The 14,486-nt window shown below is 43.9% G+C and overlaps 1 protein-coding gene across 5 annotated transcripts in view; it reads right to left on the reverse strand.

Moving 5' to 3' along the window:
• The window catches only part of MTOR (mechanistic target of rapamycin kinase), a 187,462-nt gene that overhangs the window by 44,585 nt on the left and 128,391 nt on the right, over window positions 1–14,486 (reverse strand). For all 5 annotated transcript variants that reach the window (XM_040430315.1, XM_040430309.1, XM_040430302.1 and 2 more), the window contains 6 exons: window positions 7,151–7,251; window positions 5,809–5,924; window positions 5,653–5,730; window positions 4,767–4,874; window positions 3,927–4,052; window positions 2,596–2,727 (listed from right to left, as the gene is read on the reverse strand). In XM_040430315.1, coding sequence (XP_040286249.1) covers window positions 2,596–2,727; window positions 3,927–4,052; window positions 4,767–4,874; window positions 5,653–5,730; window positions 5,809–5,924; window positions 7,151–7,251 — 661 coding nt within the window. The remainder of the gene's footprint in view (window positions 1–2,595; window positions 2,728–3,926; window positions 4,053–4,766; window positions 4,875–5,652; window positions 5,731–5,808; window positions 5,925–7,150; window positions 7,252–14,486) is intronic.

Raw genomic sequence — 14,486 nt, forward strand, 5'->3', positions numbered from 1 at the left:
GTATACTGCTCCCCCGCTCCCCACTACTACTATTGCAGCCAGGACTTTAATAGCGTCCTGGCTGCCATAGTAACACTAAACGCATTTTGAAGACGGATCCGTCTTCAAATGCTTTCAGTTCACTTGCGTTTTTCCGGATCCGGCGGGCACCTCCGGCAAATGGAGTACACGACGGATCCGGAGAACGTAAGTGTGAAAGAGCCCTTATTGCTAAAAAAAACATTTTTTTTCCTTGCAGGTTGTACCTTCACCCGACAGCAGACCTACTTTACAAAAAGTACTTGAGTACCCCAGGACTAGACCATCCTCTGTAAACTAAGCACATGAGCAGCACACCTCTCTGTCTTCATAGGGTGTATCAGCCTGCAGTCAAGACTGTTTAGCTAGAGGATGGTATAAACTGGACATAACCATGGGCATAGCTATAGGGGAAGCGACTGCTCTGGGGCACAAATTCAGAAGGAGCCCACCCAGGAGGAGGATTAAAAATGATTTTATTGTCAGGGCCCCCTCAACAGTATTATACAATGACATAATATACAGTGACAGTATATGCCTGGCCTGGTCTAAGAGAGTAATCTTGAGCCACAGGAACAGGGGTTGCACAGGAGGAGGGGGTTTCAAAGAAACTGCTAGGTGAGGGGCCCATTAAAAGTTTACTGCAGGGCCCAGTCATTTCTAGTTACGCCACTGGATGCAACTTTAGTAAACTTTCAGCAGGGAGACATATTAGGTCTGTACATGTTTACTTTAATAAGGTAATTTAGAATTGGGGGACGAAGAGGTCTGGCAGGACACATTTTGCTTCCTTTTCCAGAATTAGGCCTCATGCACACGACTGTATGTATTGTGTGGTCTGCAAATTGCAAATCCTCAAAATACAGATACCGCCATGCGCATGCCAGATTTTCCTACTAGAACTGTCTGCAAAATGGACAAGAACAGGACGTGTTCTATAATTTTCAAAACGTCACAAGGAGTCGAACAGCAAATGGATGACAGTGTGCCGTTTTGAGGCCACATAGAAATGAACGGGTCAACATACGATCAACAAAAAATGCAGATCAGATGCGGACACAAATTACAGATGTGTGCATGAGACCTTAGTGGGTGGGGAAGATAAGAGTCTGGAAGGTGATAACAGTTGTGAAGACAGCTTGGAACAAATAGTGGGTTGTATAGAGTACAGATAAGGTTACTTTCACACTAGCGTTTTGGCTTTCAGTTTGTGAGATCCATCATGGGCTCTCAGAAGCGGTCCAAAACGGATCAGTTTTGCCCTAATGCATTCTGAGCAGATCCTTTTCCATTCAGAATGCATCAGTTTGCCTCCATTCAGTCACCATTCCGCTCTGGAGGCGGACACGAAAACGCTGCGTGCAGCGTTATTCTGTCCGTTCTGGGATGTGGAGCGAGACTGATCACGTCCTGACACACAATGTAAGTCAACGGGGACGGATCAGTTTTCTCTGATACAATAGAAAACGGATCCGTCCCCCATTTACTTTTAATGGAGTTCATGACGGGTCCGTCTTGGCTATATAAGACCTAATACAACCGGATCCGTTCATGACGAATGCATGCGGTTGTATTATTGTAACGGAAGTGTTTTTGCAGAACCATGACGGCTCCGCAAAAAACACTAGTGTGAAAGTAGCCTAAGATTCATGAAGAAAAAGTTAATTGAGCAGAAAGACAGTTATGGTTAAAAGGGACCAAAATACACGTGATCGTTGGATGGGAGCCTTGGTCAGATATTGCACGGGATTCCAAAGTGCTTTAAGCTAAGGCTACTTTCACACTGGCATTTTGAATTTCGTTTGCGAGATCCGTTTCAGGGATCTCACAAACTGTTCAAAACTGATCAGTTCAGCCCCAATGCATTCTGAATGGATAAGGATCCGTTCAGAATGCATCAGTTTGGCTCCGTTCCGCTCTAGATGCGGACACCAAAACGCTGCTTGCAGTGTTTTGGTGTCCACCTGGCGATGCAGAGCCAAATGGATCCGTTCTGACTTACAATGTAAGTCAATGGGAGCGAATCCGTTTTCACTGACAATATGGTGCAATTGAAAACAGATCCGTCCCCCATTGACTTTCAATGCAAGTTAGGACAGATCAGTTTGGACTTTGTTCTTCATAATGCAAACGGATCTGTTCTGAACGGATACAATAGTTTGCATTATAGGTGAGGATCAGTCTGTGCAGATACCAGACGGATCCGCACCTAACGCAGGTGTGAAAGTAGCCTTAGTCTGAAGAGACTTAAATGCTTTATAAAGAAAGGGAATTGTGTACCCAAGTCTCAACTGATCAAATCAGGACCTCACAAAGTCCATGTGTAAGACTCCGAGGTATGTACACAATAAAAACCTCATCACATCTACAAGACTGAACTGTAGGCATGGACAGCTCTCCTTGCTTCCATATATCTGCTTTTCTCATTGCACATGATGTCCCGACTACTCAATGGCATGACTCCCAGACAGCTAAAGAAAACAGACTTTTTTTCGGGAACTCTTGAGTCACTTTCAGCCTGTGTGATCAGAGCTCTGCAGAAGCCCACATTACACAACACGGATACACGGTCAGTACCTTTCGCGTTCTCTTCCACACGTACTTCATGTAGGCGTAGGTGACTTGTGGGTGAGCTGTAGGTAAGGGCTGGTCACTTTCCAGAGCTGGGTCCACTCCAAGTAACATCACTAACGTCTTGTGAGAAAGGGCCTAAGGATTACAGAGACCGGACACGGTTATAGACTGTGTGGTGCCAACCTATGGCCAGTTATCTTTTATTTTAAGTGAACTAGTGCTCCGGCGATGAGCTGATCGAAAGACAGTCTGATCCCATGTGGCTCAACAGCTAATCCCAAATTAAGTACTAAACTGGGATAACAGAGCGGGTTTCAAACAGCCAATCCACCTTTTCAAGCCTTTGAGGGCATAGCTAACTTTATAAATGAAAATGATGCCTGGATTCAAACTCCAAGTAGACTAAAAAGGATTGTTTCACAGTTTTCAGACAGAGGAATCCATTGCCTCTGAATGTAATAAAAACCCTGGCTCTCCTGACATGTCTGCTTCAGTAAATATCTCCACATGAAACAATTCTATAGCAACTTTCCTTTGAACCCCACATTGTGACGTTCCACTATTATTCGTCCTGGAAATCAAAATCTGCTTTGTGTCGATCTCTCAGCTATTTCTCCTGGAACTGGATGAATAATTTTACAGCTGGGTGTTATCATGCCACATACCGGCACAAATTGGACAGTATAAGGGCTCGTGCACAGGACCCCATTTTTTGCTGCTCGGATGCGGACTTATTCACTTCTATGTAGCCGCAAAAGATGCGAACAGCACTCAGTGTGTTGTCCGCATCCGTTGCTACCTTCCGCAGCCCCGCAAGAAAATAGGACATGATCGGGTGGGACAATCCGTTATGCAAAATGCGGAAAGCACAGGTAGTATCTGTGTTTTGCGGATCCGCAAACACTGTATGAGCGTGTGCATGAGGCCTTAGACTGTAGGAACACACCTATTGACAAGGGGAATGGTAACTCCCAGTTGTCAAATTACTCATCAGGAGGAACACCAGAGGATTGGCACGAAGCAGAGCTTGAGCTAACAGGGACATGCAGCACAGTGAAACTGTGCATGCAACAGTTAAACGGAAAGAAATTCCAATCTGACTCAAGCATGTTTAATGACTCCTAAACGAAGTATAAGGACATTGTATGTTTTTCCACCGCAGCTGCTGCCCTCACAGGACAAGTTCAATCTGATGTACTTGAGGGAAACGCGAGGATGACGCTTGATTATTTTGCAGACTAGTAATGTTCTGTGGACACGGTTCCTTTCTTTGCTGAATGACGGATGTAAAACAGACAAAAACGGAAGGTGAAGGCTCGGGGACATGCTCTCACCAGGCGGCCGCTCTTGCTGCAGAGACTTGCATACTTCAGCCAAGTCCTCATGTCTTCAAGAGGACTGACCACAAGAGACTGAACCATCAAAATCTTCTGCCAGTCCTCAACGATGCGCTGACAGCCCTGCGACAGAAGACACGCATCACTTTGCTAACACTTCAGATACTTAGTAATCTATGTAACATAATCTAGAATTAAGGATAATACTGTCCTATAATGGTTCTAGAAACTCTGCTTTGTCCCCCAAAGTGTGCAGCCAAGTCTGAATTTATGAGAATATCCTATTATAGACATGCCTATTCAATGAATCAATTAAAAGGTGGGAATGACGTTCGTACTGGTTCACCGGAATAATGCACCTTCCAGAAGCCAGAACTTGCTGGCAATGGCTCCCCTTCTGGCTGTACATTGCTCTGCATTTACCAGATGTCAATACTTGCAGGACACTCGGCCAGTAACTCCCACCCCTACCACAAGTCGTCTGTACACAGTATGTCCCCGTCATTCCAAGTCTGCCTGCATGTGTCATGGGTGTGTCTGCGTGCCAGTATATGCCTGTCTGGCTGCAGAAGGTGAGAAATACCTGCTCCCCCCTCCACACCTAATAAAGATCTGTCCCGACGCTACGGGGTTTATAAGAAATGTGGATGTGAAGAATGTCCTAAGAATGTTCTTGAGGGCGAGAGACTTGTAAACAGAGGTATTAATAGAAATCTCTTTTCCTCTTCACACCCTGTATCTTCAGTGTAAAGTACAAAACGTAAAGAAAAATGAGTAAAAGTGATGGTCTTAAAAGAAGCGACTGTCGTTGTGGCCCGGCAGTAAAGCACGGCTCACCTGCAGCCGATCCCACCAGGTCTGACGAATAATCTCCCGCCGCTCAGGTACAAGTTTATACTGGATGACCTCTTCTAGCTCAGACAGCATCTGACAGGTGACCATGGCCTGTAAAGAAAAGGTGATATCACTCTAGCAAAAGATACAACCAAGCCATCTGATGTATAATTGATAGAGGGAAAAATGTTTGCGTGCTCAAGTTCTTTGGGCAACTCACGTCCGTATGCCCTACAAAGCATACAGAGTTAGGGCTTGTTCACACCACCGCGCAGTTTTTTGCAGTCCGCAAATTGCGGATCCGCGAAAAACGGATTCTGCCGTGTACCTTCCACAATCTGCAGAACAGAACAGGAGGCCCATTATAGAAATGCCTATTCTTGTCTGCAAAACGGACAATAGGACTCAAAATTTTTGCAGGGCCAAGGAACGGAGCAACGGATGCGGACAGCACACAGAGTGTTGTCCTCATCTTTTGCGGACCCACTGAAATTAATGGTTCCGTATACAGACCGTATGTGGAATGCAGAAAAAGCCCTGTATACGGAACGCAAAATACGTCCGTGTGAACAAGCCCTTAGGGGTATTCCCCGGCTCAGGAGCCCAGATCTACTTAGATGTAATAGAGAGTTGCTGTAAACAGCGCCTCCGCTCTGGAGGACTCCGCACAACTATGTATTATATGGTCACCCATTCATTTCAATTGACAGCAGGCAATAACCACATTTCTCCTTCAATGGCCCCTGCTTGTCGCCAATGGCTCCTGAGTTACAAAAGTTATTAATTCCATGCATTCACAACGTGGCAGATGCCAAAACATTTGACAACAACTTCTGCCATCAACAGTTGTCAAAGAAAGGCAGCAATAACATATCACAAGCATACGTACCCCATAGGCACGGCTATAGCTCTCTCCAGCCATTGCGGTCAGCTCTGCATCAAGCATGTCTCTGGCTCTATCAATACACTGTGAAACATAGAAAAGCTCAATAATGTTCCTGCAAAGCACAGAATTATCACTGGTACTCGATATGTGAAGACCTACTTGCTGGGCAAGCGAGAAGAGATCCTGGTGGAGAGCTAGCACAGCCCTATAAAAGGCTCCATCGTGGGTATCTCTGGGGATCAGGCAGGTGTACTTCTCCATACAATCCCATTGTTCTGAAAAGAGAATACAAAAGGTCTAACTACTACCTCCATTATATCTCATCATCCACAAGCTCCTTACTAAACAGAGGTTATAAAAGAGGGACCACCACAAGCCCTGGGAATGAGGAGGCTAGGTCCATGGAGAAGATGTAGTCAATGCACAGGTCACTCCATTATAGTGTATAGGATACACCAAAAATCTCAGCCAGGAAATTAGAACCTCAATCTTATCCCAAAAAGGTTTTTTTTTTAGCCTCCATCGCGTCAGCATCTTAATGGAAACAGTTTGATGACGACACTATTCCTTACAGAGACCAATGTAAAAATAAATAAAAAAAACTGTACTGCACAGTATATGTATTTTTCTCAAATGGGCGTCTATGGGTGACAGAAGCAATCAGTGGCATCCATTAAATGCATACCTCCGAAATCCTTCAGACAGAAACCTAGGACTAATACTGCAGTGCAGAAAGAGCCTACATTATTGGCGGTATTGTAGAGAGTCTGGTCTAGCATTACATTTAACACCAGACATTACATATGATGAATTTCTGTCATTGACATGTTTAAAATTTCACGGAATAAGGAATTTGCACATTACCAGAGCTTCGTGTACAATCCTCTGTTCACAATCTACTATAAACAGGCGTCTGCGGCACCTTCTGACAGCAAATCCTATACCTGCGACACCCCAAGGCCCACTGTGAGAAATTGCTAATGTACTTAGGAAACATTTAGTAAATACGACCTCATTGTATGTAACAATATAACCCGTCCCTGACTGATGAGTCGTCTTAGGAACGAAAGGCATTTCCATTTGTTTCCCATTTAGGGCATAATTAGATTGTCTCCAAATCAAGGAACGTGGTAGAAGATGGATGGGAATGGCGCAGCATACAGCAGCTGATTAGGGTGCTGAGGGATACAGGATTAGGGGCAGACTGAGTGATACAGTGATAAATGTTACATTTTCTAATTAGTGTTTAGTGGAAGCCGTTTGATGCGGTGGATACAGAACAAATAAACGGCAATTTAGGCAGCAATTACGTCATTGGAAGTGATGGTCAAAGACGTGGAGACTGGTCATTAGGAGGCACTAGGAAAGCAGCGGCTGATGTTTGCTCTGGGCTAGGAGGTCTACTCCGTGACACACTGCACTGGATCAATACCACAGCTGCTCACGTGTGAGGACTGCAGACATGACAGCATTCCTGCTTTACATTTACCAGACATCTTACCTAATCCCCACGCTGCCGCCGCTGCCATTCTGGCCATCTTAGCGCGGGCATCCTCACTGACGTTAAGCCAGTTCTCACAGCACTGCTGATGAAGTTGTCCCCTGCAGGGAAAAAAGAAGGTTTGAAAAACAGAATAAGGGTTCGGGCTCACTGACCGTTACTAAAGCTTGTCCTTCGTAATCAGTTTTGCACATTAGACTTAACATGCACAAAGGACACCAAAAATATCCATAGGCCCTCATTCACACAAGGGAGGCCTCTGTTGGGCTGGTATTTGAGAGTATACCTTTCATCTACGTTCTATTCCAGAGCTGTCCAGTATAAATAAAAATAGGTATATAATTTTTTTTCTACACATGGGACCTATGGTGGACAGATGCCACTGTATGTCTATACACAGGCATCTGTCGGTGTTATAAGTATACTGAAAAATGCAGCGTACAAATAGCCCAAGTAAACTGTGTGATCTGATTGTAGAGGCCGATCTATTAACAACAATATAAGTTCACTGACAACTATCCATGACTGAAAATTGCAGAAGCCTAAGTTTGAAAGTTATGCTGGAGTGAAAATATACCATTTAAAAAAATAAATTAAAAAAATGCCCAGAAACGCACATTAACAATCTGAAATCCTATGCTGGGATATGATTAATTGAAGTTATGGGCCCAAAGCCTGTGGTTGCAATACTTAGAGATTCCAAAAACATGTCTCCTCCCAAGTTCCATCGGATACAGCATTGTGATGGAGACCTTGTGTTGATCTCAATCATTAAATACACAGAAGTTCCCAGATACACACACACACACATAATGGCTGCCAGGTAGAACCTAGACCACGTGTCAAACACAAGGCCCGCAAAACTAGTTTTTTGTGGCCTGCCGGTGTTATGGACGGCTGATGGCAAATAAGTGTAATAATGCCGCGGTAGAGTGACTCCTATGAGCAGAGCGCTGTGGCAACGTAGTTACTTCCCCCATATATATGTACACCCACCAATTCCGGCCGCCCCGCAATCACAGCACGCCTCGGCTCCACCTCTACACTACATAGTGGTAGCAGAGCCGGGGCGCGAGGCGTCGACGTGACTGCTGAGCGGCTGGGACAGGATTGGTGATTACAGATCATTTCTGGGTGGGTGCCATATTCTTTTTGTGCCCCCGTGGTGGTAAATACAACTGGTGGCAGCAGGCTCTCTGGGGGCAATATGGCAGCAGGCACACTGGGTCAGCCTGACAACACTAGTGCATATAGTGTAACCCAATGCAAGTAAAATGGACAGGGTTCTCCAGATACAAAGTACATATAACTCAAGAAGGCCTTCTATAAATTCCAAGATCACAGCTCAAACACCCAAGCACCTATGCCAACAAAACACTTCAATATACAGAAGTCTCACAAAGTAAGAGACATGTTTACTTATGGAGACAAAGCCCTTCACACAAGGTCAACAAGGCAGAACGTGTAGGATTAAATGCTTTAGGCCATGTATTCTTCATCCTTATGACAGTTATCATTGCCGGCTCTTGCCAGTGATAGCAGCACCCAACTGGAGCCAAAGCTGTTGACTTTAGGAAGTGATGGGGGCCCCCCCCGAGTTCACACACCCTCAAAAACAGCAAGTTTACATTATGAAAACTGGACTACTCCCACAGAGTCTACTGTTCCTGGATAAGGACCCCAATATAATGTTCTCATGTCTGAGATTGATTACAGGTGTTTTTTGCCCTCCTACAACCCAGATACAGTATATACCACAGGTCTAGAGAGATGAGTCGGTTCCCATGACTCCATGGAGCTTATAAACCATGTGGAGGCCATGTTCCCAGGGAAAATCCTGGATGAAGAAACCGTAATAGTGATTTATCAGCACAGCTCTAGGAATGGACCTCATCAGCTAGGCTCAATCCCTGTCATCCACCTAGAGGGGAGAAAGAAGCTGCCTATATACAGTATATATTTACTTTGCGAAATTTATGGGACTAGGCAAACAATTCTATGGACCAGCAAATCTGTGAAACTGGTATATCAATCGGTTGCCCCTAACCTTTTATCTCAGTAAACTATAATATACACCAATCTGCTGTTACACATAATGGCCAGAATGGCAGTAGTGAGTCACGCGGCTCATTGCTTCGTTGTGGTTGCTACATGTGAAAGCCTATAACAACTGACAGCTCAGGTTAATGGATGCGATATATTAAGCAAACAGTTCGTCCTCGAAGGTGACATGTTGGAAAATTGGTTACACATAAGAATCTGAGAAACTATGACAAAGGCCAAATTATGATAACTAGGTGACTTCAGGGCATCTCCAAAATGACAGGTCTAGTGGGGTGTTCCAGGTATGCAGTAACTACAGGGAGTGCAAAATTATTAGGCAAGTTGTATTTTTGAGGATTAATTTTATTATTGAACAACCACCATGTTCTCAATGAACCCAAAAAACTCCATATCAAAGCTGAATATTTTTGGAAGTAGTTTTTAGTTTGTTTTTAGTTTTAGCTATTTTAGGGAGATATCTGTGTGTGCAGGTGACTATTACTGTGCATAATTAGGCAACTTTAACAAAAAAACAAAATATATACCCATTTCAATTTATTTTTACCAGTGAAACCAATATAACATCTCAACATTCACAAATATACATTTCTGACATTCAAAAACAAAACAAAAACAAAATCAGTGACCAATATAGCCACCTTTCTTTGCAAGGACACTCAAAAGACTGCCATCCATGGATTCTGTCAGTGTTTTGATCTGTTCACCATCAACATTGCATGCAGCAGCAACCACAGCCTCCCAGACACTGTTCAGAGAGGTGTACTGTTTTCCCTCCTTGTAAATCTCACATTTGATGATGGACCACAGGTTCTCAATGGGGTTCAGATCAGGTGAACAAGGAGGCCATGTCATTAGATTTTCTTCTTTTATACCCTTTCTTGCCAGCCACGCTGTGGAGTACTTGGACGCGTGTGATGGAGCATTGTCCTGCATGAAAGTCATGTTTTTCTTGAAGGATGCAGACTTCTTCCTGTACCACTGCTTGAAGGTGTCTTCCAGAAACTGGCAGTAGGACTGGGAGTTGAGCTTGACTCCATCCTCAACCCGAAAAGGCCCCACAAGCTCATCTTTGATGATACCAGCCCAAACCAGTACTCCACCTCCACCTTGCTGGCGTCTGAGTCGGACTGGAGCTCTCTGCCCTTTACCAATCCAGCCACGGGCCCATCCATCTGGCCCATCAAGACTCACTCTCATTTCATCAGTCCATAAAACCTTAGAAAAATCAGTCTTGAGATATTTCTTGGCCCAGTCTTGACGTTTCAGCTGTGTGTCTTGTTCAGTGGTGGTCGTCTTTCAGCCTTTCTTACCTTGGCCATGTCTCTGAGTATTGCACACCTTGTGCTTTTGGGCACTCCAGTGATGTTGCAGCTCTGAAATATGGCCAAACTGGTGGCAAGTGGCATCTTGGCAGCTGCACGCTTGACTTTTCTCAGTTCATGGGCAGTTATTTTGCGCCTTGGTTTTTCCACACGCTTCTTGCGACCCTGTTGACTATTTTGAATGAAACGCTTGATTGTTCGATGATCACGCTTCAGAAGCTTTGCAATTTTAAGAGTGCTGCATCCCTCTGCAAGATATCTCACTATTTTTGACTTTTCTGAGCCTGTCAAGTCCTTCTTTTGACCCCTTTTGCCAAAGGAAAGGAAGTTGCCTAATAATTATGCACACCTGATATAGGGTGTTGATGTCATTAGACCACACCCCTTCTCATTACAGAGATGCACATCACCTAATATGCTTAATTGGTAGTAGGCTTTTGAGCCTATACAGCTTGGAGTAAGACAACATGCATAAAGAGGATGATGTGGTCAAAATACTCATTTGCCTAATAATTCTTCACTCCCTGTATATCCAAAGTGGTCCATGGAAGGAAAACGAATGGCAAGTGCCCAAGGCTTATTGATGCATGGGGAGCAAAGGCTAGCCTGTCAGGTCCGACTATACAGAAGAGCTACAAATAGCTTTCTATCATAGCCAGCATTTACTTTTTCAGCTATCAGGACACATAAGCAGTGATGGCTAACATCCGGCACTGCAGCTGTGGTGAAACTACAACTCCCAGCATGCTCCATTCATTTCTATGGCATTCTGAGAACAGCCAAGCAAGTGTGCATCTTGGGAGTTGTGGTTTTACCACAGCTGGAGTGTCGGAGGTTAGACATCACATAGGAGAGCTTTGCATGTGAGGCTATGTAGCCACAGAAAGTGCCAAAGTGCCTATAATGAGCACATGATCATCACAACTGGACAACGGAGCACTGGAAGAAGGTGATCTGGTTGAATGAATCATGTTTTCAGATTATGTGAAAGGCCAGGAGCATGTGCTTTGCTTACCTGGGCAAAAGAACACTGGGATATGCTATGGTAATAAAGGAAAGCTGGTGGAGGCAGTGGAATGCTGTGGTCAATATTCTGCAGGGAAGCCTTAGGTCCTGGTTTTCATGGTGATGTTACATGCACCACCTATTAAAATTTGCTGCAGACTAACTATAGTCCGTCATGCAGCAGTATGCGGTCTCTTTCTGCAGGACAATGCCCTAGTCACACTGAAAAAATTGTTCTGGAAAGGTCTGAGTTACAGGACAAAGAATTCAAGGTGGTAGAAAAAAAACCTGAGGTCTGGAGTCTTGTATGATGACTGGCACCCGCAATGGACTTGTCAGTCTATCAACACGAACCAAAAAATTTGCGGCACTTAATTATATATTGTGCACATATATCTTGTGTAATTGTGAAAGAAACAAAACATCCAGAGAATGACTGACTTACTGTAAGTTTAACATATCTGGGAAAACAAAATATCTGGGCGGATTGGCCATAGACCTTACAAGGAAATTTCCCGGTGGGCCGATGCTCATGCTCCCATATATGCTTTCACCACAGATACTACTGCTTAGAAAGGTGCGGTTGGACCGGTTTACTATTTTGTAGTGTTTCCCACAAAAGTGGATCATAGTCTGGATATTTTGTTTATTTCACAATTACACAAGATATATCTGCATGATATTCAATTGAGTGCCGCAAATGTTTTGATTCAATGAACTCAAGGTCTTGACCTGGCCTCCAAATCTGAGCATCGGTTGGAAATACACTGCCTGTCCAAAAAAAAAAAAAAAAAAAAAAAAAAAAAGCCTTTAGCTTTGATTACGGCACGCATTCGCTGTGGCATTGTTTCGATAAGCTTCTGCTATGTCACAAGATTTATTTCCATTACAGTGTAGCATTAATTTTTCACCAAGATCTTGCATTGATGGTAGAGTCTGACATCCCAAAGATTCTCAATGGTGTTAAGGTCTGGACTCTGTGGTGGTGGACAAGCCATGTGTGAAAATGATGTCTCATGCTCCCTGAACCACTCTTTCACAATTTGAGCCCGATGAATCCTGGCATGGTCATCTTGGAATATGCCCGTGCCATCAGAGAAGGTTGATATTGATAGAATAACCTGGCCATTCAGTATGTTCAGGTAGTCAGCTGACCTCATTCTTGGAGCACATACTGTTGCTGAACCTAGACCTGACCAACTGCAGCAACCCCAGATCATAGCACTGCCCCCACAGGCTTGTACAGTAGGCACTAGGCATGATGGGGGCATCACTTCATCTGCTCTCTTCTTACCCTGATGCGCCCATCACTCTGGAACAGGGTAAATCTTGACTCAGACCACATGACCTTCTTCCATTGCTCCCGAGTCCAATCTTTATGCTCCCTAGCAAATTGAAGCCTTTTTTTCTGGTTTGCCTCACTGATTAGTGGTTTTCTTTCAGCTACACAGCTGTTCAGTCCCAATCCCTTGAGTTCCCTTCACATTGTGCGTGTGGAAATGCTCTTACTTTCACTATTAAACATAGCCCTGAGTACTACTGTTTTTCTTCGATTTGATTTCAGGACATTATTCAGGATTTTTTTCCCGCCACATTTCTTCCTCGAAGAAGATAGGTCTCCACTATCCTTCCAGTTTTTAATAACGCGTTGGACAGTTCCGTTACCCAATTTTAGTAGTTTCTGCAATCTCCTTAGACGTTTTTCTCTGCTTGATGCATGCCAATGATTTGACCCTTCTCAAAACAGACTAACATCTTTTCCACGACCATGAGATGTGTCTTTCGACATGGTTGTTGCACCAGTTTGGGTTAAATAACTTCTTTCCAGCTGACAGATAATTGCCCATGCAGTAATTATCCAATAGGAGGCTCATAACCATTTGCTTAGTTAAATCCAAGTGGCGGCTTTTCTTTTTGGACAGGCAGTGTATATTTCTTCACTGGTCCTACAAGGAGAGAAAATTATGAAAGACAGAAATCTCTTCTCCATATCTGACAGGCGCCCAAACAGGAACACCTGCTCCGGATTTACGGTAGGAACAACATCAGCGCTCTTAAAGTAATTTTCCTGTCACAGGGTCCTTTATACCAAGAACTGCCACGTTAATCCTCCAGATTGAGAAAGAGAAATAAAGAATTAAAAAAAGGTAGAAAAACTTCTCTCCTCGCATTCTTCATTCCCCCCGGGTCACAATGTTTTTCTTGGCTGTGCTTAGATGTACTCTCCCGTTTAATTGACTGCCCCGTATGTTGCCATGGCGATTCTATTAACAATGAATGTGCTCTAGATCCTGTGTCAACATTTCGGCTGACTATCAGGCAAGTATTTTCCTATACCCCATCACACTTACATTTCCTCTCCCTCGTCATCTCCTCACGGTGAGAATGTGGATGGTAAAGTGATCTGTTTTTATGGAGGCAGGCTGGATCCTGTTATGTATGTGTCTCGATGCTATACCATTATTATATAAGATTACTTCCATGGCAGGAGGGAGCTGTGCGCAAGTCATATTCTGCTTATAGTCACTGAAACGGCTTTGGGAGGGTTACGTTTTAAAGGAATTTTTCAGGAAAAAAAATAAATCCCCAAAAATTTTTTCATTGAAAATACTCCTTGAATTGCTTTTTTTTTTTTTGAAGAATGGAGGTGGGTCAGATAATTCACTCTGGCCAATCAAGTAGAGGATCTAAAATTTTAGGCTTTGTTTGCACGTTGGGGATGTAAAGCCCCTTTGTGCAACTGTGGCAAATACGACAAAACAACTGCAATGTATAAAACCAGCCTCACCACACAAGTTCTGTATCCTTACGCAAGGTCACTAGACGACCTCTGTTACACATACCTAACTTAGCAATCTCACGTCTAGGAACATTTTATGGATCCTTAATACAGCACCCGTATGGTGTCAACACTGAAATCTATGGGGGCTACTGACCCTCCTAGG

This window comes from Bufo bufo, chromosome 1 (assembly GCF_905171765.1).
Source record: "Bufo bufo chromosome 1, aBufBuf1.1, whole genome shotgun sequence".
NCBI classification, from domain to species: domain Eukaryota; kingdom Metazoa; phylum Chordata; class Amphibia; order Anura; family Bufonidae; genus Bufo; species Bufo bufo.